The 27,352-nt window shown below is 39.7% G+C and overlaps 1 protein-coding gene across 2 annotated transcripts in view; it reads left to right on the top strand.

Moving 5' to 3' along the window:
• The window catches only part of PHEX (phosphate regulating endopeptidase homolog X-linked), a 214,261-nt gene that overhangs the window by 71,524 nt on the left and 115,385 nt on the right, over window positions 1-27,352 (top strand). For both annotated transcript variants that reach the window (XM_036270324.1, XM_036270325.1), the window contains exon 11: window positions 7,794-7,922. In XM_036270324.1, coding sequence (XP_036126217.1) covers window positions 7,794-7,922 — 129 coding nt within the window. The remainder of the gene's footprint in view (window positions 1-7,793; window positions 7,923-27,352) is intronic.

The raw sequence follows: 27,352 nt of genomic DNA, 5'->3' as shown, positions 1-27,352 counted from the left end.
TGGAGTATTTAGGGTTTTCTATGTATAATATCATGTCATCCGCAAATAATGACAGTTTCACTTTCTCCTTTCCAATTTGGATCCCTTTTATTTTTTCCTCATGTTTGATTGCTGTGGCTAAGACTTCCAGTACTATGTTAAATAGGAGTGGCGAAAGTGGACATTCCTGTCTTGTTCCTGTTCTTAATGGAAATGTTTTTAGTTTCTGCCCATTGAGTATGATGTTGGCTGTAGGTGTTTCATATATGGCCTTTATTATGTCGAGATATGATCCCTCTAGTCCCACCTTGCTGAGTGTTTTTATCAGAAATGGATGCTGGATTTTGTCGAATGCTTTTTCAGCATCTATTGATATGAACAAATGGTTTTTATTCTTCATTTTGTTTATGTGGTGTATCACATTTATTGATTTGCAAGTATTGTACCAGCCTTGCATCCCTGGAATGAATCCCACCTGGTCATGGTGAATATTTTTTTTGATGTATTGCTGCATCGGATTTGCTAGTATTTTGTTCAGGATTTTGGCGTCTATGTTCATCAGGGATATTGGCCTGTAGTTTTCTTTCTCTGTAGTGTCTTTTTCTGGTTTTGGAATTAGAATTATGCTGGCCTCATAGAACGAGTTTGGAAGTCTTCCTTCTTCTTGAATTTTTTGAAATAGTTTGAGGAGAATGGGTGTTAGTTCTTTTTTGAATGTTCGGTAAAACTCCCCCATGAAGCCATCTGGGCCTGGGCTTTTGTTTGCTGGGAGAGTCTTGATTACCTCATCAATTTCCTTAATTGTTTTGGTCTATTCAAGTTTTCTATCTCTTCCCGGTCCAGTTTTGGGAGACTGTGTTTCTAGAAATTTGTCCTTTTTGCTTAGATTGTTGAATTTCTTGCCATATAGTTGTTCATAGTAGCTGTTGACAATCTTTTGTATTTCTGTGGTTGTTACTCCTCTTTCATTTCTGATTTTGTGTATTTGGGTTCTCTCTCTTGGTTTCTTGGTGAGTCTAGCTAAGGGTCCATCAATCTTGTTTATCTTTTCGAAAAACAAGCTCTTTGTTTCATTGATCCTTTGAATTGTTTTTTTTTTTTTTTTTTTTTGGTCTCTGTGTCATTTATTTCTGCTCTGATCTTTACTATTTCCTTTCTTCTACTTGCTCTGGGGTTTTCTTTTTTTTTTTTTTTTTTGCTTTCTAATTCTTTAAGTTGTGAAGTTAGACAGTCAATTAGAAATTTTTCTTGTTTCTTGAGGTAGGCCTGTAGTGCTATGAACTTCCCTCTCAGAACTGCTTTCGCTGCATCCCATAGATTTTGTGTTGTTGTGTGTTCATTTTCATTGGTTTTCAGGAAGTTTTTAATTTCTTCCTTGATCTCCTCGGTAACCCATTCATTGTTTAATAACATGCTCTTTAGCTTCCATGTGTTGAAAATTTTTTGCATGTTCTAGTTGCAATTGATTTCTAGTTTCATGCCATTGTGATCTGAGAAGATGCTTGATATGATTTCAATCTTCTTGAACTTATAGAGATTTAGTTTGTGTCCTATCATGTGGTCTATCTTTGAGAATGTCCCATGTGCACTTGAGAAGAATGTGTATTCTGTAGTGTTGGGGTTTAATTCTCTGTAGATATCTATTAAATCTATTTGTTCTTTTGCTTCATTTAGAGTCTCTGTTTTCTTGCTAATTTTTTGTCTAGAGGATCTATCCAGTGGTGTCAACGGGGTGTTGAAGTCCTCTGCTATGATTGTATTGCTGTCGATTTCTCCTTGGAAGTCCTCCAGAAGATTTTTAATATATTTTGGTGCTCCTATATTGGGTGCATATATGTTTATCAAGGTTATATCTTCCTGTTGGATAGATCCTTTCAATATTTTGTAGTGGCCTTCTTTGTCTCTAGTTATGGCCTTAATTTTGAAATCTATTTTATCAGATATGAGTATTGCTACTCCAGCTTTTTTTTTACTTTCCATTTGCTTGGAAAATTTTTTTCCATCCCTTCACTTTCAAATTATGTGAGTCTTTGTTGTGGGGTGGGTCTCTTGTAAACAACATATAGATGAGTCATGCTTTGTTATCCAATTAGGTACTCTGTGTCTTTTTATGGGAGCATTCAGTCCATTTACATTTAAGGTGATTATTGATACGTCCTTATTTATTGCCATTTTTGTTTAGTTTGCTTATATTTTTTTTCCCATTTCTCCTGCTAATTATAGCAGATCTTTTATCATTTCTTTCAGTACTCGTTTAGTGCTAATGTATTCCCTTAGTCTTTTTGTGTGTGTGTGGGAAGCTCTTTATTTTTATTTTTTTATTTTATTTATTTTTTATTATTTTTATTTTTTTTTTATTGATTAATTTTTGTTACAGATGATTCTCCTTTTTCCCCCCACTGATTCCCCCCTCCCCCTTCCCTCTCTGCCCCTTCCCCAGATTGTTGTCCATGTCCACTGTTCATGCATACATGCGTATAAGTTCTGTGGTTCATCCCTCCCCCACCTCCCCACTCCTTAGGGGATTGTCAGTCTGTACCCCGCTTCCGCGTCTCTGGGACTACCCCATTCCTCAAACTGTTATGTTCATTATATTCCACAAATCAGTGAGATCATATGAAATTTGTCTTTCTCTGTTTGGCTTGTTTCACTTAGGATGATACTTTCCAGGTCCCTCCATGTAGTCTCAAAGGATGAGAGATCTTTCTTTCTTACCGCTGTGTAGTACTCCATTGTGTATATGTACCACAGCTTTTTGATCCATTCGTCTCCTGATGGGCACTTGGGCTGTTTCCAGATCTTAGCGATTGTAAATAGTGCTGCTACAAATATGGGGGTACATATATTCTTTCTTATTGGTGTTTTATGCTTCTTAGGGTATATTCCTAGAAGTGGGATCACTGGGTCAAATGGAAGATCAATTTTTAATTTTTTGAGGTGACACCATATTGTTTTCCACAGTGGCTGCACCAGTCTGCATTCCCACCAGCAGTGTACTAGAGTCCCCTTTTCTCCACACCCTCGCCAACACTTGTTGTTTGATGATTTGTTGATGGCGGCCATTCTGACAGGTGTGAGGTGATACCTCATTGTTGTTTTGATTTGCATCTCTCTGATGATTAGTGATGATGAACATTTTTTCATATGTCTCTTAGCCATTTGTATGTCCTGTTTGGAGAGGTGTCTATTTAGTTCCTCTGCCCATTTTTTAATTGGATTCTTTGTGGAAGCTCTTTATTTGACCTTCTATTTTAAATTATAGCCTTGCTGGGTAGAGTAGTCTTGGATTCAAATCCTTGTTTTTCATGACCTTGATTACTTCATGCCATTCCCTCCTGGCCTGTAGTGTTTCTTGTGAGAAGTCAGCTGAGAGCCTTATGGGGTTTTCTTTGTAGGTAACCTGTTGCTTATCTCTTGTTGCTTTTAGGATTCTCTCTTTGTCTTTAATTTTTGGCATTTTAATTACTATGTGTCTTGGTGTGGGCCTTTTTGGGTTCTTCTTACTTGGGTCTCTCTGTGCTTCTTGAACTTGAATGCCTTCTTCCTTCAGTAAATGAGGGAAGTTTTCTGTCACTATTTCTTCAAATATATTCTCTAACCCTTGCTCATTTTTTTCTTCTTTGGGGACTCCTATGATGCGAATATTATTACGTTTCCAGTTGTCCCACAGTTCTCTTAAGCTGTCTTCCTGTTTTTTAATTTTTTTTTCCTTTTGGTTTTCTGATTGGTTGATTTTTTCTACCCTGTCTTCTAATTCACTGATCCGGTCCTCAGCTTCCTCTACTTTGCTTTTTAAACCTTCCAATGTGTTTTTCATTTCTTATATGTCATTTTTTATCTCTTCTTGATGGTTTTTAATTCCCAATTGGCTTATTTTCAGTGTCTCTATGTCCTTACTCATGCTGATCAGCTTCCTCAAGATCATGGCTCTGAATTCTAGCTCTGTTAACATGCCTAATTGCTCCACATTGATCTCATCTTCGGTGGAGGTCTCTTGCTCTTTCATTTGGCTTCTGTTTCTGTGTTTCACCATTTTGGCTATCACAGCGGCCTTTGGAGCCTGTCAAGTTTTCCCTGTGGGTGTTGGTGTTCTGCTGTTTGTGGCTCCCTCTCCTGGGTTTAGATGAGTGAGGGAGGACCCACGTTAAACACCACTGTCAGGTCTTACTTTCCTCGTTAAAGTTGCTAGCCCAGGAAAGGTATTGTTATCCTGGAGCTTTTTGCCTGGAGGCTAGCAGTTGAGGTTACTTGATGGGTTTTGGGTTGTCAGTTGATTGAAAAACTCCCTCAGGTGCTCAGCATAAGGTGATTTTATGAGGGTGGGGCAGATGCTGGTTGTTAATAAGCTTCAATTAGCACTTCAATGGCCCACAGGGAGGGGTTGGATCTCCGAGGGAGGGGCTGCTGCCTCTCCCCAGAGCCCTGGGAAGGAGCAATATGGCCACTGTCCTGAGTGGCAGCAACTCAGCCAAAGCTCTGAGTGCCCTCCAAACCCCGAGTGTCCCCACATAGTTCCAGTCCAGTCTGTCCTCCCTCTGCCGGAGCCCAAGGTGAGTAGCTGTGGCTTTTTTAGCCTCTGTCCCAGCTCTGCGCTGTGGAGCCGCCTGGGAGTGTGACCCGCGGGCGCTACTCCCAGCTAAGGCCGCTGCCGAGCTGCTGACCGTGGGCTCCCATCCCCCGTCTCGCGCCTTTGCAGTCCTACCATGATCGAGTCAGTGTCCCTGGTTATATGGTCCTTGCAAGCTGCTTTTCTGTTGTTTTTTCCTGTCGATTTGTCTGTGTTATAGTTGCAATTCCAGTTTGGTTCTGGGAGATGGTCTGTGTAGCTTCTGTTCACTCCTCCGCCATTTTGGAATCCCCTCTTTCTTTCTTTTTATTGAAGTAAACCTTACATACAGGAAGGTACATTCATGCCATAGTTTGATGAGGCTCTGTAAAGATATTTAGGGGAATACTCGGCACCATCACATCATTTTCACTCTCCACCTTTTATCAACTTATTCTCATTTCCCCCCAGTGTTGTTTAAAAATATTTTTATTGATATTTTAGAGAGAGAGGAAGGGAGAAGGAGAAAGAGAAACATCAATGTGAGAGTGAAACATCAGTCAGCTGCGTCCTGCACGCCCCCCACCAGGCATTGAGCCTGCAACCCAGGCTTGTGCTCTAACCGGGAATTGAACTGGCAACATTTTTGTGCACGGGATGATGCCCAACCAACTGAGCCACACTGGCCAGGGTCCCAGTATTTTTAACTGGGTCACTGTAATCCTAGTTTTAATATTTCTTAGTGATGTATTTGTAACTATCTTTCATGTCAGAATTCTGAATATTCAAAATGTACGTTCTGTATGTATTAGATGGTAAAGGTTCATCTTTAATTTAGGGATAGATTGTTTGTCTTTAACTTTACCGTGATCTTCAATCTTTGAATCTATTCTAACTCTGCTAGGCTGAAGAAGCCTAAATCTAGACTCCTAGGAGACCTTATTCAACTGCCTGAAACACTTTTATTCTCCCTCCTCCCTCATCTGGCTCTTTGATCTTTGCTTTTCTCCCACTCTTATTCTCATCTTACATAGGTGTTAACTCTTGTCTTTGTTTTAGAGGCTTTTGTCTGAATAATTCTCTCACCACTAGAGGACTTAAGGATTTTGTGGCTTTAAAAAAAAATAACATTGTAAGAGTTTATTCATGTTAAAAAAATGTTTTTCTCCAAATTTGAAGTTAAGTGAATGATGACTTTTATAGGCTATGATTTCATTTAACAAATGGTTTAGTTATTACAGAAAGTGGTAAATACAGAAATTCTTAGTGGGTCATTACACTTGAGGAGTAACACAGTTATTTTAAATACACTTTGGCCTTTTAAAGTCACTAGAATATTGAGCTTTACATAGAACAGCATAAAACAACTATACATATTGAGGTCATATCAAGGGATTAAGCTACAAAACAAGTAGATTTCATATATATATATGTGTATATATATATTTGTGTGTGTGTATAACTTCTATGGATCATAAAAAAGATGGTACCCAGCTGCTTTGCACCCCCACTGTGAAGAGAATCAGAGAAAGAGATGTAAGAAGTAGAGTGTGAAAATTTTGAGGTTAGGTATGAGGGGTTGTTTCTTGAGTGTAAAGTGCTAAATTTAATATTGAATTGCCAAAGAAAGTTGTAGGGTCTCTTTCTTTTTTTGTTGTTGAAACTTTCTCAGTTTTAATGACTAATATGATAAATATTAAAAAATATATAACCCATATAAACAAAAGCTTGGGATCCTCAATAATTGACAAGGTGTTAGGAGTCCTGAGACCAAAAAACTTAAGAACCAATGCTTTATCTTTATATCAGTTTTAATAATTTTCACATTATTTAATAGTATCTTTTTTTTTTACATAAGAATGCATTTTATTTAATAATAAAAGCATTGCATGCAAAGTTGGACAGTCTCCAATTCCACCCCTGTTCCTAGACACTGTTAAAAATTGTTGAGTTTTACTTTAGAACTTTAACTTAAAAATCCTGTGTGATAAGTATATTTTTGTGACTTCATAGGATTGTGTACCCATTCTTGTATTTAAGTTCTGTTCTCTGATTAATAGTATCTTTAAAACTGTTTGAATAATCATAGCTCTAGAAGAAATCTTCAAGTCCGGTACTGAGTTCTTACATATTTTTTGGGTCAAGATTTTGTGGCCATAATATTAGGTCCTTTAAATTTTTTTATTTGTATATTTATTTTGCTTTTTATAGCTTTAGCAATTTTTTAATTGTTGAAAGTATTACAGATGTTGCCCCTTTCTCCCCATGGACCCCCTCCTGTGTGCTCCCCCGCTCTGCTTTCCCCAACCTAATGTCTGTATTCAATGGTTATGCATGTAGGATCTCTTTTTCTAGAGGTTTTAAAAATAGATTCATTTCTTACCTCTGAGAGGGGTTGTGTTACCAGAGAGTAGAGGAAGAATAGATTAACCTAATTGTTAATCCCATTTGCCATGTGCCAACAACCTGAGTCTAACATTGTCTAAGGGATGCCTCCAGCCACCATTCTCAGGGCCTCCCTTCCTCACTGCCTGCCTTCACTTTGCATTTTGAGAGCCCTGAACTCCCAGCCTCTGAGTGCAACTAAATAATATTTATTTCTTTGCTTTCATGCCCAAGAGTAAACCTTTGAGCCTTGTAGGTCCTGCTTTGGAACCTCCGTACTTGTTTGTAAATGTTTTCTTATAATGATTTAATTGGGACAGACAGGAAAAACATTTACATCTGGTTTTTACTTGGTTACCGGTGCGTTCTTTGCTATCACACTATGTAAATATGCTTCCTGGTTGTGCATGGTGGGCCATGTTCTCCTGGTCTGCCTTGTGAGTGTACTACCCAGAGCAAGGAAACCCTCACTGGGTGGGAACTTTGATCACCTATATAGATTCTGGATTTTTCTTGGTGGAACTTTAGTTCTCATTAGATATTAAATATTATCTGGATATTTGGATAGCATCCCCTCACATCCCTTTAAACTGTAGAAAAGCTATGCTATTGTCCAAATCCTTTGTTTAATGGAGAAAATTGGAAGAAAATGAGAAATACATTATTTTCCACTATCAAAATATTTCCATTTAGTTTTAAATGTACCTGGGACAAGCAGAATTTTTTCTTCATCTGATTTCACCTTTGGCTGTACTATCTAACACATGTATATGGGTTGCGGTGTGTATTGTTTCATAGACTGTTTTCTTCAGGTTGTTGAATTTTTGTCAGCCATTGGTTTTTATCCAAGTGAAACTAAATCTGGATTTATTATCTCATACAGGTAATCCAGGGGACGACGACTTTGTTGCCTCAATGGGATAAATGTGTAAACTTTATCGAAAGTGCCCTTCCTTACGTTGTTGGAAAAATGTTTGTGAATGTGCACTTCCAGGAAGATAAGAAGGAGATGGTAAGTGCTGCTCCCTAACTTAAAGTCAATGGCAGTGAACCAGATCTGACATGGATATGGTCAACAGGCCACTATTGGTATCATATTAACTAAACACTCAAACATAGAATGTAGTCATGAAAATGAAGCAAATTTAGTAGTGAGAAAAGTATGAAATCAAGCCATATAGAGTCAGAATTTATCCTGTAGAAATTAAATGTGTGAAGGAAGAAAAGAGCCTAAATAATTTTATGACTTGGATATTTGAACTGTTGTAATTCCAAAAGGTAGAGGTTTTCCAACCAGGATTCTCTTTTTTTAGAGATGAGGAAGCTGGAGACCCAGAGATGGAGTGATTTGCAATATATTTAACAATTATTAAGTGGCTTAGAAATAGAAATAAGATGCAGCAGGTTTTTTTCCTTTTCTTCTCTTCCTACACTGTTTTTTTTTTTTTTTTTTTTTTTTTTTTTTTTTATCCTCACCCGAGGACATTTTTCGATATTTTGTTCAGATAGAGAGAGAGAGAGAAACATCGACGTGAAAGCGACACATCGAGTGGTTGCCACCCACACGACCCAACCAGGGCTGGGGACAAACTGCAACCAAGGTACGTGCCCTTAGCGGGAACCGAACCCGGGTCTCTCCGGACCGCAGGCCGACGCTCTAACCGCTGAGCCAAACCGGCCAGGGCTCCTACACTGTTTTCTAAACACTAAAGGGTTGTGATAGTTATCTCACAGAAAACACTCAGTGTCTATTTTGTATAAACTTAAAAAGAAACCCTTTTATTTTGAAAATTTCTAAACATATGTAAGTGGAAAGAACAGTGTAATGAACTTCCAGGTACCTATGATTCCTGGCTGTTTGTAATTGCTGTAATGATATTAATGGCCCACCCAGATACATCTAATAAGAGCTGATGTTTAGTTTCATTCATTTAGTCAACAAGTATTTGTTGAACACCTGTTATATGACAAACACTGTTTTAGGCCATGGGATAAATGAGGGAACAAAGCAGACAAAGATCCCTGACCTCACTGAGTTGACATCCACATGGGGAGAGGCAGACAATAGAAAACACAATGCAAAAACTAACAAGTGTGTTAGAAGATTACAAGGACTCTGAAAAAAAGAAAAAGGACATAGGGTAAAGAGGAATCAGGCTTGCTAGAAGGTGAGTGTGTGGGTTGGGTTGTAGGATTAAATATAATGGTTAAGGAAAGCCTCACTGTGAAGATAACATTTGGCAAAGCTTTGAAGGAGGTGAGAAAATTTGATATGGCAGTTATCTGGAGGAAGAGTGTTTTAGGCAGAAGGAACAGCTAAAGTCATAAAGCAGGGAAGTGCCTGGAGTGCTCCGGGAATAGCAGAGAGGTCCACAAAGCTGGAGTGGGTTGAATGAAGGTGAGAGAAATAGTCCCGGAACTCAGAGCAGTAATAGGGATGGTGACATTTTGTAAGGCCTGTAGGCCATTGTAAGAATGTTGGTTTGTGCCCTGGCCGGTTTGGCTCAGCGGTTGGAGCGTCGGCCTGTGGTACAGAGAGACCCGGGTTCGGTTCCCGCTAAGGGCATGTACCTCGGTTGCAGTTTGTCCCCAGCCCTGGTTGGTCGTGCAGGTGGCAGCCACTCGATGTGTCCCTTCACATCGATGTTTCTCTCTCTCTCTCCCTCCCTCCCGCTCTATCTGAACAAAAAATGGAAAAATGTCCTCGGGTGAGGGAAAAAAAAAAAAAAAGAATGTTGGCTTGTACCCCGAGTGAAATGGAGATCTAATGCGGGCTTTTAAGCAGAGGCCTGATGTGACCTGACTTATGAGGATAGGATCACCCTAGCTGCTTTGTTGAGAAGAGACAATAGGGCATCAAGGATAGAAGCAGGGAGGACAATTAGGAAACTATTGGAGGCACCAGGCCAGAGATTATGATGGCTTGAACCAAGTGGTAGCAGTAGAAGTTGTGAAAAGGGGGTGAATTCTGAATATATTTAAAAGCACAGAATCAATTGCTGACAGATTGGATGAGGGATCTGAGAGTAAGAGCTTTGAGTCTGATTAAATGGAAGAATGGGGTTGTTAACTGATAAGGGGAGTACTGTGGGAAGGCCAGGTTTGGAATAGGGGATCAGGAGTTTAGTTTGGACCATGTCGAATTGGAGATGTTATCAGACTTCCAAGTAAAGATGTTAAAGAGACAGGAAGGTGCCCGGATGGTGTGGCTCAGTGGTTGAGCATCGACCCATGCACCAAGAGGTTGCCAGTTCAATTCCCGGTCAGGGCACATGCCCAGGTTGTGGGCTTGATCCCCAGTGGGGGACATACAGGAGGTGGCCAGTAGATGTTCTCTCTCATCGATGTTTCTATCTCTCTCTCATCGATGTTTCTATCTCTCTCTCCCTTCCTCTCTCTCTAAACAATAAAGAAAAAAAGAAAAAAAAAAGAGATAGTGAGGTGTATGAATCTTGAGTTCAGGACAGGTTGGGGTTGAAGGTTGGAGGGGACAGGAGAAGGTGTGAAATAGTTGTTTAGGGGAGAGGGAGAATGAAGAAATAAGTATGGCTGCCTGGAGGCAGTAAAGGTCAAGGTGAGTTTGAAGGTCATGAATTTAAAGAGATTCCTCACCTTAGCAGTGTGTTCTTGTTCATCTGTTTCAGCTGAGTTGGAGGGTGTGTACTTTGAATTAGAAATTTCAATTTAGCCAAGATCTTTTTTTTTGTATTTTCTTTGTGAAGAATTATGTTTTACAAATGGCATGAAACAAAACATCTAGGCACGATTAACTAATTAAGGGAGGAAAAAGAAAATTCCCTCTATTCTTCTAGGTTCTTGGCCAAGATCCCCTGTAATCAAAGACAGATTAACAGGAGAAAAACAAACAGAAGTTTAGTAACATATATACCTACTGTATACATGGGAGAGACCCAGAAAGATTGAGTATTTCCCTGAAATAGCCCAAACCACCACCTTAAATACCATCCTCAGGCAAAGACAAAACAAGATCTTGGAGTGGGAAGGACAGTTATGGAGGGTGGCCAGGAAAAGCTCAGTAAACATGGGTAAGGTTGTTGTGCAGATTTAAACCCATGCCTTTTCCATCGCTGAGAGTTTCTGGAGATTTAGCCATCCTTCTTTTCCTGGTATAGAAAGGGAGACCCCTTAACATGGAGATTTTCATTGCAAATGTTCATGAGTTTCTCCTGTGTCTGCAACCTCTCAAAACTAATCAGTCCAAAATAGTCACTATGCCAAAGAGGCATATTTTGAGGTGGTGTATTTTGCTCCCCTTCACTAATAATCATTGTAGTTAATCAGATACAAATATATGAGCAGCTTGGATGCAGGTGGTAAATAAATACTGAATTTAAAGGCAGAGACAAGTCTGTTATGATAATTCACATGGTTGGTATCATGTGCTGCTACATCATAATACCAACTGGTATTATTATGTGTTGATATGTAATGCATAACTATGTATTATGTGCTGAAGTTGGCTTTGTAATCTCATAAATCTAAATACATTTACCTGGATTTTTGCTGTCTTTTGATACTTTAGAGAATTAAGCTATATTTGAGACTTTATATTTGAACCTGAAAGTCCTCTTCTTGCAAATAATTCCACTGAAAAATTAATAACTTATTTCAAAATTATTCAATATTCCCATTGTGTGTTCTCTTTCAGTCCTTGCTTGGAGTAAATGGGTTGAGATTTGTCAGATAATCACAGTGGTAACATAACCTCTTGGAAGGATATAAAAACAACTAAGGGATAATGGGGGTGTGTTTTTTAATATAGTAGGACTTTTTTGGCAGTAGAAGAATTTTAAGTAATATGAAAGGTATGTGGATTCATTTGTTTTTCTCAGTTTTGGTGTGAAAGCCCCCTTTTCATGTGTCAGGGTGTGACATTCTAAAACAAAGTTGATTTTGGCAATCCCTCCCCCCTTATTTTGATATACATGGGACATGGAAGTAGTGAGAGTTTCATAGATACTCATTGCCATTACATAAATTTATTTGCCTCCCTTAAGCTGAAGCCATTTGCCTCAGGGAAAACTTAAATTGGAAACTTACAATAGAAATATCTGGCTTTTTATACCCTGCTACAGGGCTCTCATCCAAGAACTACCTGGAACCACTGATTTATTTACATGAAAAACATTTTGTATTATTAGCTACAGCCCAAAGAAAAAGAAAACCAGAAAGCTCCCCAGTGGGACAAATTCCAGAGGCTATAACTCAGAAGGAAGGAAGGCTGCCTTTGTTTTATTTACAAAAATCTGTTGTTAAGCAAATGAACATAGTCAGAAGGTTAAACTTCAGGTACTTCTCAAACTCCAATGTGTACAGGAATCACAGGAGGATCTCATTGTATTTTAAGAAGGATCTTTTTACCTTGGGTCTGGGGTAGGACCCAATAATTTGCATAAGAAGCTCCCAAGTGATGCTGATGTTGCATCACATTCTAGTAGCAAGGCCTTTGCATCATTTGTTTGCAGTTACCACTAAGAAACTCTGCCCTGGTGATTCACATGAGCAGGGCAGGCTGCTGAGTTGGACAGCAGTATTTCATTTACCAAAGCCTATTGCATTAGTACAAGTAACCCCTTCAGTTTTCAGATCAGTGATACTTTCTCTGATTTAAATTGGTTTAAATGGACTGTCCCAAACCCTATGTGAGGGCTTCCAGGCTTCTTATTGCTCCTCCCCACCAAACTAGTTCATTTTCCTTTGAAAACTGGTATCTAGTTTCCTCCAAGGGACTTCCTACTTCTCAGTATCTCTTTTTCTTTATCCTCACTTGAGGACATTTTTCCATTTTTTGTTCAGATAGAGTGGAGGGAGAGAGAGGAAGAGAGAGAGAGAGAAACATCGACATGAAAGGGACACATCGAGTGGCTGCCACTCGCACGACCAACCAGGGCCAGGGCCAAACTGCAACTGAGGTACATGTTCTTAGTGGGAAATGAACCTGAGTCTTTCTGGACCGCAGGCCAATGCTCTAACCGCTGAGCCAAACCGGCCAGGGCTTATTTTGCATTTTATAATAGCCTCATTAAAATGGTGAAAGGAAACAGGTGTAATTAATTTTAATAATATATTTTGTTTAACCAAATATATCCAAAATACCATTTCAACAAGTAATTAATACAAAAGTTATTAGTGTTACAGTTTATATGCTTTATTTCATAGTGAGTTTTTGAGACCCCATATGTATTTATTTTCTCCAATTTTTTCATTAATTTATTTTTTGTTATAGATATTTCTCCATTTTCCCCTCTAGGCCCCCTCCTCCCCATCCCGCCCTGCCCCACGCCCCTATCACTGAGACCCCATGTGTATTTTATACTTACAGCACGTCTCGATTTGGATTAGTCACATTTCAATTGCCATGTGTGGCTAGTATATTGGACAAGTGGTTACCATATTGAACAGTGACCACCTAAAGAATTGAAGAACGATCTCTTGAGTTCAGTATAGTAGAGCTCAGTCCCTGGGTGAACAGGTGCCAATAACCAGGACTGGGAAGGTGGGTCTTTGGTTCTAATATCAGCAGGGAAGGACTCAAACAACACCAAGAGTCATGGTCTGGGAATAAGGGTGGGTGCGGGAGTCAAGCTGCTACTTGGTGAGGATGTTTCAGGTTCTCTGGCATACCAGCTTAGAGGAGGAGAGGAATTCCAGGCCCTACTCTGATGTGAGCACCTCAGAGGCTTGGTTCTCGTTGGCTCAAGGACTGGATGAGGTGGAGTCTGCAAGTGGAAGATGTTTAGTGCCGTCTGGCCAGTGTGGCTCAGTGGTTGAGCGTCAACCCATGCACCAAGAGGTCGCCAGTTTGATTCCCAGTCAGGGCATATTTCCAGGTTGTGGGCCAAATCCTCAGTGAGGGGCATGCAAGAGGCGGCCAATTGATGTTCTCTCTCATCGATGTTTCTATCTCTCTCTCCCTCTCTCTCCCTCTCTCTCTAAAATCAATAAAGGAAAAAAAAAGAGATGTTTAGTGCCTAAGAGATGCAAAGGACTAAGTCAAAAGCCAGGGGTCCTGAGCTCAAACACCCTTACATTCAGTTAGGAACATTAAATCCAATTCAGGAGTAAAGCTGGCTGGATATCAGCAAAAGCCAGGGCAAGTGCAGTGTTGAGTGGCAATTGTCCCTGGGGCTCGGTTCCTGGGACACAATAGTGGTGGAAAGCCATGAATGTGCTGTCCATGATTCAGCTCAGGCTCTCTCCATGCAGGATGCCCATCAAGGGTTGCTAGATTTCTGGAGTGTTTTTTTTTTCTTGTTTGTTTGTTTTTTGAGAAAAGTCAGAAATATGGATTTTTATGTGAAATCTCCCACATTTTAAATCTTGGTCAATACTTTGGAAGCCAAACTACGTATGTCCTGGGGGAATACAATCTTGTGCCTTTAAACACTAACGTTCTTTCTCCAGTCATCAGAACCCCAAATCAGGAACTTTATGGCAGAGAACTTTTTTTAAATTTGTTGTTATTTAGAAGAAGATCATGCATAATTTAAAAATATAGCATATTGGCTAAATACTTAACAAGTTGTTTTTGTGGAAAGTTATACACAGGGTATGAAAGTGGGACTCTTTTAGAGAGTCCATGATGTCACAATGACTAGAGATGCTGCTCCAGCCCCACTGTGACACACCCTGTTCTGTATGTTCATGACTTACATGACAGGAGAGAGGATTAGGGTATGTGTGTATGTGGGGGCGAGGGATGTCTAACATTATTAGTTGTTATTTTTCTCTTCCACTACCTTTTTATTATTATTTATTTATTTATTTTATCCTCACTGAGGACATTTTTCCATTTTTTTGTTCAGATAGAGTGGGAGGGAGAGAGAGGAAGAGAGAGAGAGAGAGAGAGAGAGAGAGAGAGAGAGAGAGAGAGAGAGAGAAACATCAACATGAAAGGGACACATCAAGTGGTTGCCTCCTGCACAACCCAACCAGGGCCGGGGACAAACTGCAACCGAGGTACGTGCCCTTAGCGGGAACAGAACTGGGGTCTCTCTGGACTGCAGGCCAATGCTCTACCGCTGAGCCAAACCGGCCAGGGCTAACTTTTTATTATTAATGATAATCTATATCTGTAATATATGAATAAATGCCCCCACATAGATATCTACATCCATGGAGGGCAGGTGAAGATCCCAGTGATAGCTGGGAAGGGAGGAGATGATCACCATGGGCCTAGTGTGACTGTGATGGTCAGGATATAATGTTTTAAAAATATGGAGATGAACCAAGTTGCTCTGGCTCAGTGGATTGAGCATTGTCCCGTGGACTGAGAGGTCCTGGTCTGATTCCCCATCAGGGCACATGCCCGGGTTGCAGGCTTGATCCCTAGTAGGGGTATGCAGGAGGCAGCTGATCGATGTTTCTCTCTCTCTCACATCAATGTTTCTATCTCTCTCCCTAAAAAAAAAAATCAATAAAGGTATATTAAAAATATGGCAATAGTAATAAAGTAGTTAAGTTTTACTGAGATTTAACTGAATGTCTGGCACTCTTCTAAGTGCATTCAATGTGCTAATTCATTTAATCCTCACAATGGGCCTATAGCTGTTATTACTGCCCCCATTTTCCAGATGAGGAAACTGAAGTTCAGAGAGTAAATTACCCAAGATCATATAGCTTGAAAATGGTTTCAGGCCCAGATGATCTAACTTTAAGTCAATGCTGTATTCCCTTGCTTCGCTCTAAAAAACACTTGAATTTTCATTATTTTTACGACTGGAATGAGGAAACCTGTCGTAATAGGGAAATTTAGTGGCTTTTCTTTAAAAAAAATTTTTTTCTTTATTGGTTTATAGTGAGAGAGGAAGGGAGAGGGAGAGACAGATAGAAATATTGATGAGAGAACATCAATTGGCCACCTCCTGCATGCCCCCCACTGGGGATTTGGCCCACAACCTGGGCATGTGCCCTGATTGGGAATTGAACTGGTGACCTCTTAGTGCATGTGTCAACGCTCAACCCCTGAGCCACACCAGCTGGGCTTAGTGGCTTTTCTTATAACTAATTTACCCTTATCAGGAAGGTACTTATTCATATATTAAGACATTATAAAAATAAAAATCACATATTAGCATTATAGAGCTAGGAAATAGTTGGAATAGATTTGCTTCTAGTATTTCAGTATTTTAAAGACAAATACAGATGAAATCTTAACCAATTTAAATCCAGTGGACATTGCATTTTTGTGTTTACATAATTTTCAGAAGAAAGAGGGAAACAATAAGAAATATGTTGATTATCAGAAAATTTACCTAAGGGCAACTTTCTAGGTATATCTTTGGCTCAGTCCACTGAGCTCAATTTTCAATATTTTCTACATATATTGTAAGGAGTGAATCCTTGATATTTGACATGGTGACCCAAGGTTCTGTAAGATGTTTCATCAAAAAGCCCTTTAACAATGTTTACCATTCTTTAGTGCTAAGGCAAATGTGAACATACACATCCAAGAACAATTTTCTATTAGGTGTTGAAGCAAATACACACACACACACACACACACGATCTTTCTACTTTTTTTTTTCTGTTTATTTATTTATTTTATTTTATTTTAATTGCAGATGTTTCTCCCCCTCCCCACTAGATCTTTCTGCTTTAACTGTCATTTCTATAAAATTCAGTGAAATTGGAGTACCCAGTTAAACATTTTCACTGAGCTAAGTTATTAAACAATATAATTTTATTTCATTTTACACAATGTGTCCCAAATTACTTATCTTTATTCATATATCTCAATTCTGCCAACAGGCATTTTTTCTGCTCCCTCAAATTTTCTGTGTTTTTGTTATAGGGTGAACCCTCTTTAAAAACATTCTGATACTTGTTAAAATGGTAAGGAAGACTTTATTCAGGACTATTGCAAAAGGTGTGAAGACTTTCACAGTAGGGGAGAGAGACTGGGTTCAACAGCTGGGGATTTATGGCCAACAAGTATATTGAGGGGATCAGTGGATGGAAAATTACTAAGAGGAGACATCAAGGGTCAGAAGACTTTTGTTGAAGACAGGCCAGAGTGCTCAGATATCAAGGGTGAAGGTGTGTGAGGAATTTGACCAGATATGGAGGCTGTTCAGATAACAAGGATGGAGGATTCTCTCTAAACTGACTTAATGAGGATTCTTGCTAAAACTGGGCTGTGCAGGCCTGGCAAGGACAGGATGGGGCCAAGGTGAAGGCCTAGTAAAGAAGAGGAATTAGAGGAAGGACCCTTATGAAAGTTTAGTCAGGGAGAGAATCTTTGTCAACCCTCAGATCAAAGCTAAACTCACTGGTCTCTTATTATACATGAAAACATTCTGTATACAGAAGGTAAATCTAGTTAACGAGGAAAAATCTTTTATTACACTTCAGATACAGACTTTATTGCGTGAAGAATTAAAACTTTACTTACTGTGTAAAACAATTCACTAATTTCTCCTGTACTCTAGTAATTTATTCTTTTTTCAATTTATGGTAAAGACATTGTTCATGTCACCAAGTAATGAAATAGATGACCTACAGTATCTTCCAATTTTCTGAGCTGCTCTGCGTGAGCAATTCCTGTAGTAATTCTTATCCCAAAAACAGGTTTCTCCTCCCACCACATACTGCTGCAGCTGGTGCTGAAGACTTAAGTACACACATGGGTCCAATTGCAGTGGTGGAATTTGAACTTGCAACCTCCATACACTAGGAGTTCACCTCATTAGTGAGCCAAGATAATTGAATTGATGTACTGCCATTAATATTCAAGTTCTCTAATTCCCCTGCTCACCGTTTCTCTCAGTGGTTGAGTAAATGAGATGTAACTGTAACGTTGGTGGCAGAAGTCACATGAAAGTCAGTGTCATGCATTATAGTAATGCCCTGATATGGAGGGCTTATTCATTCCTTGCAGATGCTGCTACTCACGAGTATTAGTCTCGTTATAGCCATTCTACACAAGTCATGCAAAGAAAGGGTATTCTCTCTGGCCACCAAGTGTCCCTGTTTCTGTTTGTCTAGTCAGTGGTTTTAGCTACAAAGTCAAGATCAGTTTCTCTGGGTCTTTGCTGAAGACCTGTCTGAATGAAGGCCAACCAAAATGATTCGAGTTTTAAAGGTTATAAGATATTGACCTTATAAGATATTGATCTTATATAGAACTTACAAGTTATAAGATAGTGACCTTATATAGAAATTACATCAGATTTTCTGCAATGTTGCATTAACATCTCATGTCCCAGCTCTGCTTTTATTAATTGGGGCAAGTTAGTTAATCTCTTTGTGCCTCTGTTTTCCTATTTATAAATGGTGCACGAGCTTCTGCTGCTAAAGTAATGCTGCAGAATGATCAGTCACAAAACCTCACTGGGCTTCACCAATAAGCAATTATTGCTGATACACCTGGAGTCAGTTGTTTTTCAAAAGGGCAACTCTGCTTATTTTGGCAGGCTTCTCGAATATCTGGGGGTTGGCTGGTCTAGGTTGGCTGCAGCAGAAGTAATCTGGATAACTCGGTTCTGCTCCAGGTGTTTTACTTTCTTCAGCCTGGCTAGCCTGGGCATATTCTCACAGCGATGGCAGAGGTGCAAGTGAGCAAGCAGAACACTGTGAGGCCTCTTGAGGCCCAGGCTCAGAATTGGCATAATATCATGTCTGCATTCTGTTCACTAAAGCAAGCCACAAGGCCACTCCAGATTGACAGAACAGGGAAATAGACTGCATTTTTACTGAAAGGAACTGCAAAGCTACACAGCAAAGGGCATGGATAAAAGGAAGGGGGTATACAATTTAAACCTTCATTGCCGTGAATCACAGATAGTGATACAGAAGTGCAGTAGTCTTCCCTTATTTGTGGGGGATAGGTTTCAAGACTCCCAGTGGATGCCTGAAACCATGGATAGTGCCGAACCCTATATACACTATGGTTTTTCCTATGCAGGAATATTGCAGATTCAGTTCCAGATCACCGCAATAAAGTGAGTGGTAATCTGTTTGCTGGTGGACGGTCTTGCCTTCAATTTGTAAGAAAGGCAGCATCTGTGAAGTGCAATAAAACAAAGCACAATAAAATGAGGTATGCCTGTACATGTATACCTATGGTAAAATTTAATTTATAAATTACTCACAGTAAGAGATTAACAATAACTAATAATAAAACAGAACAATTATAGCAGCATACTGTAATGAAAGTTATGTGAATATTCCCTTTCTCTCATCACTGATTTGATAACCAAAACGACTACTAAGTGACTAGTGGGTGGGAAGCAATATAGTGTGGATCCGCTGGACAAAGGGATGATTCACATCTGGATGGGACAGCACAAGGTTTCATCATGCTACTCAGAACAGTACACGTATGAATGATTTATTTCTGGAATTTTCCATTTAATATTTTTGGACTGTGGTTGACCATGGGTAACTGAAACCACAGAAAGGGAAACTGTGGATAAGGGGGACTATGGCACCTACCTCTTTGGTTCATGGTGAGGACTGAGTGAGATAATCTACATCGAAGGATTTGCACAGTGCCTGGTGCATAGTAAGTGCCCAGTGAATGTCAGCTACTGTTATGACTGTGTGCCATGCCTAAGATTAATCATAAGGGGAGAATTCATATCATCAAAGTCCTGGCATAAACTGTGGCCACTCTCCTGCACTGAGATCTCCTCTTTCTAATTTCTCTTAGAAAGAGTGAGGAAGGTGCCTGGGTTTTTTTGTTGTTTGTTTTTTTGTTATTCCTAGTCCTCCATACATGTTCAGTGTAGTAGTTTTCAGTTGGAGTAAAGATCCTTTTAATGCCAGTGCCCTGGCCACATTCCAGACCCTGCTCTATCATTTAATGCTAAATCTGGCTCATAGGACAGTCTCATGAAACTACTCAGGGAGCCAAATGTAATTTTTATAACAGATCCAGGTTTCACAACTCTCTACGGACTAAATCTTGTTGCAAAAATGTCATCAGACTATAATTCGGACAGCTCTTTTTAAGCAACCTTTGATAAAATGACAGCCAGCACAACAAATAGTTTAGAAATCTCATTGGAATCCTCTTGAAATAAGTGTGGACGCTACCCTTGCCCTTGTCCTTGAATGTGCGGGCACAATGACGACACATTTGGTCCACCTTTCTGGTTTGTTGTCTACATCTCTGGGTAACATTGGACACTGTTGCATTTGCCACATGTTATTGGCTATAGTCTTGTCAAGCATATCTGATCAGATCTGTGGACTGTGAAGACCTTGTACTAGAAATTCAGTCACTGGAAGAAAGCATTTAAGCCCTCCAATAGAGCTGAATTTTGGAAGTAACCAGGCAGGATTATTTGCTGGGGGAAGTTTACCCACAGCCAAAGACTAGGTCATTATGAGACTGGTTGACTTCTAAATATTATTCTGGTCTTTGTTCCATTCCCTCTCAGATATGGAAAGTCAGAAATAGGAAAATATGAGTTATAAAATTAGCACACAATCTATCTGTTCATATCCAGTAAGTAAGATTTTACTCCTTATTTTCTCTACCCTAGTCTCAGGCTTTTTGAGAAAAGGACATGGTAAACGTTTGCATCACCAAATAACATGCTTGATAGCAGGTCTGTGGCTGAAATAACTTGATATTCTTTTTTTCCTTTTGCCAGCATGATTTTTCTTTTGCAAACTAGCCATGCAAGTTTGAGAATGCTGACAAATTGGTATGATTTGTTTTATTAGCTCGCATGGCTGCCAGAAACCTCAATATTTTCTAACTATCCTTAGTTTTTCTGGCTTTACCACTTCTCCCACCTCAATATGGGTCTCTTCTTTACTTCTGATTTTAGTGCCATTATAACTGTATCAGGAATCAATTCAAACCCACTTTAATAAATAGTTAGAATGTAAATAATGAGTCAATGAATATTTATTTATTGGTGCATTGATTTATTTAAGGTCTGTATTTCTAGAAAAATGGCCAGAAAGGAAACTTTTAGGGACTTTCCTCAGATTGCAGCCTGTTTCTTCAGGGCTAACCACATAAATTAATGATAATGATTTTCATTTTTCATGTTAACTAATCAAGTGGTTATAACTTAAGGAAAATTGCCCTGATCTAGACAACGGGGATACCAGAGAATTTTTAATGTTAGGTTTTATTAAGATATTACTTATAATTTATTAATTATTAAAAAGGAAAATCTATTCAACATTGTCTTTTATTTGAGAATTTCATTAAAACAACATTATTTTAAGATTAATGCACATACTCAACCTTGAAGATTTTTCTTTCTCTTTTTTTAAAGAACTCTATTGTTATTGGTGGGGTGTCCTCAGTGTCCCCACTGGTTGCCAGTGGAAGTGGGCTTCTTGGGGTGCCACGAGGAAAAGATTTTCCGGAGGCCCCCAGGAGAGGATGAGGTATTGTGGAAAGTTTTATTTGTGTGTAATTAAATCCCTGAGTTTCCAAGGTCCCATCTCTCTCCATCCCACCAAGGAAAAAAATCCCATTTTGTCTTCAACAGAGCTAGGATTAAAAACACTGCCCAGAGCCTCTGTTCCATATTTGTACAGTTTAGTCCAGCATGCTTAGTTTGTGTTCCCAGCTGAAGTCCATTGCATGTGGGGTCCACATGGCTGTGAGCCATGCAGCTTCTAGGGCTACATGGCTGTGGAGGGAGCACAGGCAAGTACAAGGAAGCAGGAGTGAAACGAGAGCGAGAATTCCTTTGTCTGGGGATTATGTATTCCTAGATTTTTGTGGGTTTACTATGGCTCCACTCCCTCTGGCCAATTACTGTATCTTTGTTTCCAGGTTACACTGACAGGCAAGCACCTTCCCTATGTCACCCCAACTTTTTCTTTATTGATTTTTAGAGAGAAAGGGAGGGAGAGGGAGAGAGAGACAGAAACATTGATGAGAGAGAACATCGATTGACCGCCTCCTGCATGCCCCGCACTGGGGATCGGGCCCACAATCTGGGCATGTGCCCTGACCTGGAATCGAACCAGTGACCTCTTGGTGCATGGATCGACACTCAACCACTGAGCCACACCGGCCGGGTGTCACCCCAACATTTTTGCCCAAGCACTCTTCTTACCCTTTGTTGGACCCCTTCCCCCAGTGATCTGCAGGGAATGGACAGGTGGTTCCCTGGGGAGTGTGAAACTACAGCTTCCTGGTGAAGCTGCCCAGATGGCCATGCTTATAATGTCCTTCCCTCTGCCTCTTTCCTATTATTAATATTAATAACTAGCTAATTACAATAACACTATCAGTCTATAATTATTTCCACCAGACATATTAATATATATTCAAACCGTTTTTAGCCATCTGTCCTGTGCCATGCTGGAATCATCAATCTCAGAATGAACTGGGCTAACTTAGAGAGTCATTTGATTTCCACTGAAGTTTATATTTGGAATAACTGCTGGGATAACTGTTGTTCCTTAGCATATGCAAACAATATTTGATTCAATGTCACTTTTTTGCTAGATACCAACTGGAGGTTTTGAAAAGCATAAAATCAACTTGTATTTATTGAGCATACACTATATGCATTATATGAGTGATGCAATCATATGAAAAATATATGATACATGAAATTATAAAACTAACAACTTCAAGTTTACAGAACATTGTAGGGGAGGAAAACTTAATTTTCCCTCTACCTTTTTAGGTTATTGGCTGAGACCATCTTGTAATAAAAGATAGATTAACGGAAGAAAAACAAACACATTGAATAACATGTAAGAGACCCAGGAAAACTGAGTAACTCCTGGAAATGGCCTGGCCACCACCTTAAATATCATCTCCTGCTAGAGACAAAAGATACTGACTGGGGAGGGAAGCCAATTACGGGAGGTGACCAGGAAAAGCACAGTAAACAAGGATAAGGTTGTTATGAAGATTTAAATCTTTGCCTTCTCCAGTGATGAGATCTTGTTTCTAGAAATCGAGTCACCCTCCTCTTCCTGGTACTGATGGGGAGACACCCTGACAAATGAAGATTACTGTATAGATGTATATGTCTCCTACAATTTTCAGAGTCCTTCCTGTGTCTGCTGTTTCTTACTAATCAGCCTACAATAATCTTTATGCCAAAGAGGAATATTTGGGGGTTGCAAATCCTGATCCCTTTCAAAACTTCATAGTTTGCTTATGTATTTATGATCTCATTTGATCTAAATCATGATTCCTAGTTCTCAAAGCTTATGGATCTTGTTGGGCAAACCACATAAATATAAATGGCAGTTAAACACACACACTTATATTCTGATTATAAGCCTAATGGGAACTCAGAGAAGGAACTGAAAGTGTGGGTTTAAGTGCTTGGAATTCATGCCTGTGAGGTAGGATCTGATTTGGTCATGTAGGATGTCTATTGCCAGAGACTGTACTGCAGTCTATTAAGTATGCAGTAGTATTATGTCTAAAAAAAATAACAAAACAATGTTACATACGTTAATTTAAAAAATACTTTATTGCGCCCTGGCCGGTTTGGTTCAGCGGTTAGAGTGTCGGCCTGTGGTCCTGAGAGACCCGGGTTCGGTTCCCGCTAAGGGCGCGTACCTCGGTTGCATTTTGTCCCCGGCCCTGGTTGGTTGTGCAGGTGCCAGCCACTCGATGTGTTCCTTTCGCATCGATGTTTCTCTCTCTCTCTCTGTTCCTCTCTCTCCCTCCCACTCTACCTGAACAACAACAACAAAAAAAGGAAAAATGTCCTCGGGTGAGGATAAAAAAAAAATAAAAAATACTTTATTGCTAAAAATGCTAATGATCACCTGAGCCTTCAGTAAGAAGCAATCTTTTTTGCTGATGGGGGGTCTTGTGCGATGTTTATGAAAATGAAATAACTGTGAAGCACAATAAAGCAAAGCGCAATAAAACCAGGTGTGCCTGTATTGGCTGTCCCTTCAAATGTATTCATCGAACCATCTTGACCCTTTATAAAAAACACCAAGTTCCTATGTCCATGTGATGTGAGAAAGGGTAAGGGAAGGTCAAAAGAGAAACAGCAGGTGAGACAATTTGTGCTCTACTAACATAAGAGAATCTCATTACAAAAAGCCTTGGATGGAAGCATAACAGGTGCACGCATATGCATTTGTGATTCACCAGTGTCTGGTGTCTGATGTAGAACACCATGGGCAAAATCCTGCTCTGCAAAGAATGGGAAGGAGAACCAACTTTTATTTATTTATTTTAATCCTCACCTGAGGATATTTTTCTATTTATCTTTAGATAGAGTGGGAGGGAGAGAAAGGGAGAGAGAGGAACATTGACAGTGAGAGGGACACATCGACTGGTTGCCTCCTGCACGACCCAGACCAGGGCTGGGGATGAACTGCAACCGAGGTACGTGCCCTTGGACAGAATCGAACTCGAGACTCATTGGTCCACAGGCTGATGCTCTAAGTGCTGAGCCAAACCGGCCAGGTCGAGAAGGAGAAACACTTTTTAAATAACAGTGGTTGAGATAAACAACTAACAACTGTCCACAGATCAATCAGATGAACTCTATTTTCACAGTGTAGATCCACAAAATCTGAAATAAATAGATGCTTAACAAATTGCTGCTTTACCTGGAGGGTCCTTATCCTGAATGTGGCCGATTTTATCATAGCATTTGAGTTAATTTTTATGTTATATTTTAACTTTTGACTCTAAATAAATACTTTCTATGGATAACTTCACCTTATGACTTGCACTTTATGTGATTTCTGTTAATGTTATAAGTTGCCTGGTTGGGGCATGAGGTCGAGGCTTGATGAAGAAATACAATTTCTCTCTTTTTATGCATTAAAAAATTATAGCAGGCTTTTGCTGCCCCAGGGAACATGACTTGGCTGAAGGTGATATTATTATGTGATGCTGTAGTCTAAAGATAAAAATCAGAAGTGTTCAGTGATTTATCTTTGTAGTTCCAGCATGCGAAAATCATTATTTCTCTTATTTGCATTGACATGCCAACTAATTACATTAATCCCCTTCAAAGATTTCCCTTGTTCTTGAAGTCTCCTGGGGTAGTTCAGCACCATTTCACAGAAATGTTGTATAATAAGTCTGTAAAGTCTTCAAAAAAGAAAAAAAAATTGAGCACCTGTAATGGGGCCCGGGGCGAGGAGCGGTGGCGCCCGAGAGGACTATTGCAGAGACCAACAGGCTCGTGGAAGAGCAAAGAGGGAAACGATTACTACTTGGGTTTTGCCATCTGTGAGAGAGCCACAACGATACTGAGTTACCAAAGCATGGATTTAGGGAAGACACAGGTGGTGGGGGGAGGGGAGAGGGGGGAGAGGAAAGGAAGAGGAAGAAGGAAGCTGCATATGAGTCAACTATTTATTATTCTTCATCCTGGCGATAGGCTGAACTCTTCTGGCCTCATTTTATTTCCATTTGGCATGCCAACTAGCAGTGTACAGACAGAGAGCTTTGAAAACCTATGCAAAATACTTACAAAGTTCATTAATCTGATAGTCATTATAATGCCCAGAAATGGCATTTAAAAATCCACGTATAAGCGTATCCCCCATAGTTCAAACCTGTGTTGTTCAAGGGTCACCTGTATTTGAATACCATCTCCTTTTGCCCTCTCATGGTTTATTCATGTCTTTTTTCACTCCCATATTTTCAACATTTTCCTCCTCACTGGATCATTTTCATCAGTATTTTTTTCCCAATTTTAAAAAGACATTTTTTTCTGAGCATTTTAGATTTACCACAAAATTGAGAAGAATGGACAGACATTTGTCATATACCCTCTGACCTCACACATGCAGTCTCCATAATTATCAACATCATTTCATGGAGGTACATTTCTTTACCAGAGATGAACCTACATTGATATATCATAATCACCCAAAGTCCATAGTTCACCTAGGGTTTACTCTTGGTGTTGTACATTATATGAGTTTGGACAGAAGTGTAATGACATACATCCATGATTATAATATCAGAGTGTCTTTATCACCTTAAAATTCCTCTGTGCTCTGCCTATTCATCTTCTCCCTCCACCCCAACCATGGGAACCACTGATTTTTTTGTTGTCTCTAGTTTTGTTTTTCCACAATGTCATATGTTTGGAATCATACAATATGTAGCCTCTTCAGATTGGTTTCTTCCACTTAGTAATATGTATTCATGGTTCTTTCATGTTTTCTTATGATGTGATAGCTCATTTATTTTTAATCATCACACAAGTATATGTTTATTGATTTTGAGAGAGAGAGAGAGAGAGAGAGAGAGAGAGAAACACCAAAGTGAGAGAGACACATGGACCAGCTGCCTCCTGCACCACCCCGACCAAGGCCAGGGACTGAACCGGAACCGAGATACATGCCCTTGACCTGAATCAAACCTGAATCGAACCTGCGACTCTTTGGTCCACGGGCCAATGCTCCAACCACTGAGCCAAACCGGCCAGGGTGATATTATTTCTCTCTTTATGTGAAGGTGACAAACTGGTTGATGTGTGTTGCTGCATGATGAGGTCATAAAGACTTAGGGATGCCTGTGGCTGCACAGGCAAAATATCTAGTCCCTGGAGATGTCCTGATCATTTTAACACTCTCCTTGTGTGGGTTTTCTGTTTGAAATATTTACTTCTGCATCTCTCTGTTGGTTCCCTTCTACTTCCCTAGCATTTTCCTCTGCTTAATTAGGGAAACCTCTGTTGCTCCTATGAGTTCTGAGCTCATGACTGTCATTTAGCACTGTGGTGGGGTCCTGGCTCTGACCCTCCCTAGCTATAAGAGCTGGAACAGATTATGGACTCCCTTGAATTTCATTTCCTACTCTGTAAAATAGGTGGCTTCCCATAGAACAGTGGGTCTCCACCCTGTCTGCACAATCACCTAGGAGCTTTTAAAACTCCTGGCACCCAGGCTGCACCTAGACCAATGCCATTAGCATCCTGATGCTCAGGCCTCTCTTTATGTGAAGGTGACAAACTGGTTGATGTGTGTTGTTTAAAGGATTGTTTAAAGCTACCGCCAGAGATCCTAGTGTTCAGAGATGATTGAGAACCAGTGACTCAAAGGGTCTTTGCTCTTCTGTCATTTCATGTTTTTATCATGCCCCAATTCCAAATTGAGATTTCTCTTCTTTTAATGTTTTTACTAAGTTGGGAAGAAATAGCTGTGGAGTTCCCCCCACCTTTTCCATCTGCTGTTTGTTCTTATTTACATACGATGGAACCCAGCCCACTGATTTACAGCTCAGTTCCCTTACAACTGTTATTGAACTGAAAACATAGCTGAAAACTTATTAAACAGAAAAAAGTTATTTTGAGCTTTGCACTGACAATTCATTATAGAACCAAGGGAACATCGAAACTTTTTCCTTCTAGAATTAATTCTAAAAATGGATTCACAACCCCATAATCTCAAATGAAAATTTAATTCTTGTGCTAAACCCAGTATTTATTCTTTCTTGAGTCTCCCGTTAAGAAAACCGAAGCATCTCTGTAGGAGAATGGGAATTCG

This window comes from Molossus molossus, unplaced genomic scaffold (assembly GCF_014108415.1).
Source record: "Molossus molossus isolate mMolMol1 unplaced genomic scaffold, mMolMol1.p scaffold_m16_p_2, whole genome shotgun sequence".
In the NCBI taxonomy this organism is placed as follows: Eukaryota; Metazoa; Chordata; class Mammalia; order Chiroptera; family Molossidae; genus Molossus; species Molossus molossus.
Note: the sequence above shows the minus strand (reverse complement) of the source record. Positions and strands in the feature narration are given on the sequence as shown.